This window comes from Hippocampus comes, unplaced genomic scaffold (genome assembly GCF_001891065.2).
Source record: "Hippocampus comes isolate QL1 unplaced genomic scaffold, H_comes_QL1_v1.1 scaffold174, whole genome shotgun sequence".
Classification (NCBI taxonomy): Eukaryota; Metazoa; Chordata; class Actinopteri; order Syngnathiformes; family Syngnathidae; genus Hippocampus; species Hippocampus comes.
The window spans coordinates 5,576,020-5,583,408 of NW_017805983.1; the positions used below are offsets into that span (position 1 = coordinate 5,576,020).

Here is a 7,389-nt window from a genome sequence, read left to right on the forward strand (position 1 = left end):
GTGGGATGGAGGAGCAGCCCAACCGAACACCGGCTCGAGGCCAAGGCCGTTCCAATGTTGTATTGCGGCTACTGGTTGGCATGGTGGTTGTGGTGGCTACTGGGACGTCGCCCTGACCAATGTGTCAAGCCGGTCGATCTACACGGTCGAAGTATGTGGAGCAGCATTTTCAGGCCATTGATAAAAGCATTAAGTCCAAGTATCGTTCCAACATGACTGATGTTGTATGGGAGATGTGCAAATGGCTCGTTATCAGCAGGTCCTGTCCCACTTCATCCCGTGGCTGATTCCATTCACTGCAAGTCATCAGAGTAAAGTAAGGACGGAAACTGCATACTAGTTGTCCAACATGGTTCATGTAGTTATATGCAAGTTATACCTGTATATATTGTTGGAATTTAATGGAGTCACTAGGGCATGAGAACAATTAGCAATTCACAAAAACTATTGACTCAATGCCTGTTTGTTTATCTTCAAGGAAGGAAATCACTCCCAATTAAAAAACACTTCAGAGAAAGTGTTCAATTTCCTCGTCAGTATCTTTCAAACTCTGAGTTCAGAAATTTACAAACAGCCCTGGGTAATTGAAATATACTTATTTGCAAATAAATAAAGAAGGTAGATCATTTGAACTTGGTCATTTAATAAGTAAAAGTGTGGGCACCCCTGCTGTAAGTACAAATGGCCCACAACAGAAAATGAATGAGATACCCCTGCTAAGGTGACATAGAAGAAAAAAAAACAAACGGTTGCAATCGTTACGTTCACTCACAGAAAGAAGAAATGGTCAACTTTATTTTTTTCATATTTTAGTCTCCCATTTTGTTTGTTGAGAGAAACTTATTTCCTTTTTACAGCCTCCAATACAAAATGACTTGAGATGTCTGCAGTGTGCTTAAAACAATAAAACAATATAATCCTTTTCACGTGAGCTTGTAATAGGCAGAAGTGCATTTTTCAGTAGGCAGTCTTTAAAAATAAAATGAAAGCTCAAATACATCAGAGAGATTACAAGTTATTTTGTTTATGTCCAGCACATTTAGATTTTTTTTTTCAGCTTGCTGACCTCCTGATGCAGCAAACAACTCGATCATATGGGGTTAACAAATTGGTAGACCAGTCTGCGTGACACATCCGGCTTTCGAATGATGCCCTTCTTGTAGTACTGGCGTATAGATCGACTCAGTTTGTCATAGTTCATTGCTGGACGGTTTTTTCTGATGCCCCATAGCCTGGCCACATGAGCCGAGTCTTCTATTTTGAAAATTCCTATGGACAGAGGGGGAAAAGTGTCACTGTCACATTGGTGAGGCCACATCTCAACCGGACTCAATAAGATAAGATAAGATAACCTTTATTTGTCCCACTCTGGGGAAATTTGCAGTCTACAGCAGCAAAATTGGGGGGAGGGAGGAAAAAAAACAAAGTGTTTCATTGCACAAAATAAATGTTTCAGAAAAGAACTGTACACAGTTCAATATAAGTGCAATATAAAATATAGCATTAGCAATATATTTGTAGAATAAATATAATAAATTAGCAATCGTGCTTAACATTGCCCAAGACATGGTGGCCAGTTATTCATTGCGAAACCAGTGATTTATCAACATGTTGGAAACTTTTTACTCCAAGGTATCAAGTATGTGCTTTCAAGTCACAAATATTTGTCACGAATGTTATTTTGCTTCACCTGTACACTATATGAGAAAAGAGCAGCTGAGAGAGCTGGAGGGGTTGTGACATTACATTTCAACCACGGACATTTAGACTAGACGAGCAATGCAATTTGATAGCGCTCCTTTTTTTATGTTAAATTGTTGAGCATTTCAAACATCCATCTAGCCATTTTGTAATCCGCTTATCCCGACAAGGGTCATGGGCATGCTGAGGCTTATCTCAGCTGTCTTCAGGTAGGAGGTGTTGTGCACCCTGAACTGGGCTGCGAGCCATTCACAGAGCATTTAAAATATTCATTTAAGTAGTATAATTTTTACTTGCATGTTTTGGAAAAAAAGGACATTTTTTTCCCAAGAAGAAGCCCTAATTTTCATGTCATCTGTAAATTATGATATTTACTCATATTGCTGTGGAGGTTGCTGCAAGTTGATTTAGTAACTGGAAACAAACCAACAACAAATAGAAAATTTGTTCAAGAGTATTGTCATTTATTTATCTATTTTTGGCTAAGCAAAGGGGGAAAAGGGAAATAGATTACAATTCAACATTAATTTTGTGAAAAAAATGAAGGTATTTTACTGTATTTTAAAGACTTACCGCTCAGCTTTACATTTACAAGTACAGTATTTTGTTTCAGGATAACATCTTTTCTGGTATATAAATAATGACTGAAATGGAGAAACATAGATATTCAAAAGTGTTAGATCACTCAAACCTGACCAGATCTTCATCAAACTTCATTTACAGTGTCTTGATGATATTAAAATTTCCCACTGTCTCAGTGGACGGCAGCTCTCCGGTCCTTACCCTTCTCTTTGTTAATCCAGCGGATACAGCGGCTGTAGTTGTGTGGCTTGTGGAGCAACTCCCGAAGGAATTGCCACAAGTGAATGGGCTGGCTGGGACAGTTGCACCAAGAATTGTCGTTTGCTAAAAACAAAAAAAAAAAAAAAGTAGAACTTCAGTCACTGCATTCATAGCTTTCCCCTTTTCATGCAATTATTTTTGTAAATCCACGCAGAAATGTATAAAAATTAGTTAGTTACCCGACTTAAAGTCTTCTGGTGGCCACTGGTCCTTCATTGCTGCAGCTAATAGAAAGCGACACAAAATTCATCAAACAGCTTTCTTCACACAGCGTTGACTAATCACAGCAAGGTTCAGTTCCATCCATCCATCCTTTTCCCATCCGCTTTATCTTCACGAGGTTCGCGGGCGTGCTGAAGCCTATCACAGCTGTCTTCGCGCAGAAGGTGGGGTACACCCTGAACTTGTTGCCAGGAAATCGCAGAGCACACATAAACAAACAAGCATTCACACTCACGAGTCACAACCACACCTGGGGACAATTTAGAGTGTTCCTTTAACCTACCACGAATGTGGGAGGAAACCGGAGTACCCGGAGAAAACCCACGCAGGCACGAGGAGAACATACAAACTCCACACAGGCAGGCCGAGGCCAGAATCGAATTCCCACCTGCCTCAAATCTTACCAGATCTCCAGATGTCGAGATGAGCATATAGCATGTCTCCAAATTGCGAGGAACGTTCTCTGAAGTCCGCCTCGGTCATGGAGCACAAGTCCCTCCCACTCAACTCTTTGAAGAGCGTGCTTATCTGTGGCAGTCGGTACAAGTGCTCTGTCCACAGCAGCCATTTGTAAACGTGCATGCAGTTCCACTCTTGCGGGTCTGTGGAGGAAAATTCAAACAATACTATTGACAAAATATACCCCTGGAAGTCATGAGACATGCAATTGTGTCATTGGGCTAAAATACCCGACAAATAAATGATGGAATTATGAGCGTTATGATGGTTGACACATGACATCATAGGAATAAAATTAGAATAAATAGTTCCTTCATGCAACCTTACGATGTACAAAGTCTCAATACTGAGCTCAATTGCACTACAAGAAAATAGTTTGTATGTATGTAGGTTTGTATCATGTAGTATACTGTACTCAGCTGAAATCTTTTTTGATGAATGTAACGTCATGGAGGTTTTCCATTCAGGTTTTAAGATGCTGCATAGCACAGAGTCAGCCATGTTACACATTTTTAATGACAGCCTCGTGGCTAATGACACTGGATACTGTGTGTCTTGTTTTGTTGGACTGGACTGCAGTGTTTGATACGGTGGACCACAGTAATCTGTTGGCTCATTTGCAGCACCAGGTGGGCATTAGTGGTAGTGTTCTAGAGTGGTTGAGATGCGATTTGGCCGGCAGGACTTTTTGTGTTAGCCTTGTGTGCTCTGAGTCCCACTGTATCCACTGTCATATGGTGTTCCACAGCGTTCAATGTTTGGTAGGCTAATCATCCAATCATGACAGTGCCATCCCCAGTGTGCACGGTGTAAGATTGCTAAATAGCTTTAATTAATTTTAATTTTGCTCTTTAAACCAAACATAAAATGAACAGCAATCGAGTCTGTCAAGACATCATGTCTCAAGCGAAATCCAAGTCCAGTCTCAAGTCTTTTAGTTTTTGTTAAATCCAATTAAAAATGATCGAGAATTGAGTCCCAATGGCTGGAGTCTGAGCTCCGAAAACTCTAAACGGTACCACTTCTGAGGTTTCATCATAGAAAACGCAGAAACATAATTTGTGTGGCTGCTAAATTATTTCTGGAACGGCGTGTGCTTTGACACAGCAAACAATCAGCGTCACGGTGAAAGATTTTTCAGGCTGTCAGTTAAAAGGGAGGTGTGAAGATCGTCTGTTTGCACAAGGTGTGCAGGTCCCCAGAGGCTCATCAGGCGTGTGTGCATATTCATAGCTAGAGCAGTGCAGTATTTGAAGTTCCACCAAAAACTATATAATCTGACATGAAACCACTAATTGTACCTGGTGCAATGTTGAGCAGCTTGCAAGCTTTGTTGACATCACTCAGCACTTCTCCCACCACCATTGACTGGACCTGCTCCAGACAATATTCCTCTGCTTTACCCTGCACTTCAATGGGAGGGTTCTGAGCTGGGCTGAGTATGGGTGGGCTTGGTTCTGGACTCCCCAAACCTTGAGCAGGAAGGGCAGCAGCCTCTGCCATGCTCAGATCTTCACGAGCTAACCCACCATTACCAGTCAGGCACACGAGTGGCCAGCTAAGATCTGGCACGCCCAACAAACTGTGGGAAGGTTTGATATCCTCTGTCTCCTCCGCCCAGCGAATCCCATCCCCGTCATATGGGGGACTTAAGCAGAGACATGAACGTTCTGTGGATCCCATGTGATCATGACCCGAACTCCCCATGCTCAACTTTATGCAAGGCTGCAAAAGAAAAGCAGATGATTTTGAAGACACACTCAAAAATGATGCTTATCATATACAGTTAACCAAAACATTCCAGTTGCAATCGATTCAATACTCTTAGAATGAAATGACCCGGTGGAATGAGAATATTCACAAGCATTTATTGATGCTGTGTTGAATGTGCCACATTTAAAGAGCAGCGATTCCATAGCCAAATTGCTTTTTGTCTCCTTTTATTCATTGAAGTTGGACGGCACATAGTAATCAACATATCTGGATTATGCATCGAAATATGTCTGAGCACAATAGCTCAAGTTCACAGAACAAGTTTACAGGGGTGAGAAAGAGCACAGAACTCATCATGTGGACAAAATGGACACTTATTCTTTCGCGGACATAAGGAAAGAGAATTTAGAACAAAGTAAGGTACAATTGTGTTTTTAGTTTGGGGGAGTGGATAACAATGAGCGTGACTTAAACAAATGGATGCACCACTGACTGCCGTTCAGAAGTTTGGTTGCAGTGAAAACTTGCTCTTCTAGATATTCCTTCCTCCAAAGTAAACAGTTACTCTCTCTCTCTGTCGATGTGAGTGTGTGAGCAGAGAGAGAGAGAGAGAGAGAGAGAGAGAGAGAGAGAGAGAGAGAGAGAGAGAGAGAGAGAGAGAGAGTGAGTGCACAGACCAAACTATACAGCAAATAACTTCCCAAAACTATTCGAACCAAAACGTCAAATCTCTATCAAAATAGATGCGTAGAATCAGCAGTCTGTCACAAACAAAATTAATCTAAAGCAAGGGTCACCAACATGGTACCCTTCGGCACCAGGGAGCCCCCAAGCACCACATGCGTATCCCACGGGCTTCGGCAGCTAGAATGTGCAATTCTCTTGTGGTGCTATTCTAAAAAAGAATACAATAAAATAGCGCCACTTAGTGATTTTTGTGATTCTTTTTTTTAATCATACTGATGTAAATGTGGAACAGTCGAACCTCATTACAATGTACCTCGAGGGAAATAACAAATCTGTACATTATAACGGTAGTTCATCGTAACTATTTCCAATAAAATGGCCGCCAACTACGATGTATAAGACAGTATGAACATTTATAGATGTAAAAAATGAACGTGTAATACAAGATAAACGGGACAATTACAAATACGTGTGCACAGTATGAAAAACAAATGATTTTATCAAACACGAACCAAACAACTGTAGCGTTCCGACTTCACCTCTCAAAACATTCAGTCAGCAAATGTTACCCGTCATAAGATAACTGCCAGTACCGCCGATGCCTGGGAGACTCCCTTTCAAAAGTGAGAGACCATTTCAATTTTCACAGACAGCGAGATTCGCTTCCGTTTACCAGGCATGTTTTCAGACATGTGCTCAGGACTGTGCCATGCAACAACGTACCGAGTCGAACAGTAGTATTGCTAACCAACGAAGGGGAATCCTGCGCTGTACATTTTGTTCATAAGCAAGGTCATGGCGGCAGTTAGCTTCCCACGGTTCGTTGTCATGAAGGCCTTTTCACTAGTTTTGTGGGAAAAATCTGGTGTTTATAATGAAGTTTACATTATAAATGTGTTCATTGTAAGCATTATAAGAAATCGGGACTTTGGAATGTGAACGTTGAAGCAGTGAAAACCTAAATGGGGTACGTTGAAATGAGTTTCAACTTTAATGACAATATATTTTGAAAAACCTAGTTTAGTTCAAAGGTCAGTATTGGAACACATGAACAAACCAGAGCATTCTTGGAGACAAGCGAGTGGGCGAAGTTGCCATGAGATGATTCTTTGCCAAATAAATTGAGCCAATTTGTTATTTCAGACAGATATATCGAGTTGGTAGCGCTTTGCCTCAACCAGTAGCCAAGAAGTAGCTCTGACTTTCAAGAGGGTTGGTGACCCCTGATCGAAAGGTTAATTTGCAGATGTAAAACAACACTGAAAGAATAACATAAAGAGCAAATATAACAATTCTATAAAGCTCTTTTGTACGGTATATTTCATGAATGAAAAGAATAAGCATTCCACTGCAAAACTTAGCACTGTACATAAAGTTATTATTTTTTTAATCATGCAATTTTACTCCGTTTGGCACCGCAGCATACAGTATTTGCCATTTTTGGTCCAACAAGGATAGAATATATGATGTAACATTGTTCTATTCATTGTATTGGAAATTTCTTACCATAGCCGTTGGCTCAAAGTGGGCGCCAGGGGAGATCACTTTCCCCTCCTGATGCATCTGCTCCACTTTGCCTGTGTCCGACCCTGAAATGGTTTTGCACTCTGCTGCAGCGCTCAAACTCACTTGCCTCAAGGCAAAAACTAGCTGTATGTCAAACAGAGGTTCTTGTTAATTTAGAGTTGTGTTGCTTCAATCCACGACGACCCCTGGGACACCTTGTTTGATATCAAGCCCTTAGGAGAAAGCGCCTGACTTCTA

The 7,389-nt window shown here is 41.1% G+C and overlaps 1 protein-coding gene across 1 annotated transcript; it reads right to left on the reverse strand.

Moving 5' to 3' along the window:
* Positions 1 to 623: 623 nt before the first annotated feature.
* Positions 624 to 7,389, reverse strand: LOC109528251 (SAM pointed domain-containing Ets transcription factor-like). Its single transcript, XM_019890630.1, has 6 exons — positions 7,132 to 7,389; positions 4,527 to 4,950; positions 3,171 to 3,368; positions 2,724 to 2,768; positions 2,485 to 2,607; positions 624 to 1,269 (listed from the first exon to the last, which is right to left on the reverse strand). The coding sequence occupies exons 1-6, from the start codon at positions 7,186 to 7,188 to the stop codon at positions 1,091 to 1,093; spliced, it is 1,026 nt and encodes a 341-aa protein (XP_019746189.1). The 5' UTR covers positions 7,189 to 7,389; the 3' UTR covers positions 624 to 1,090.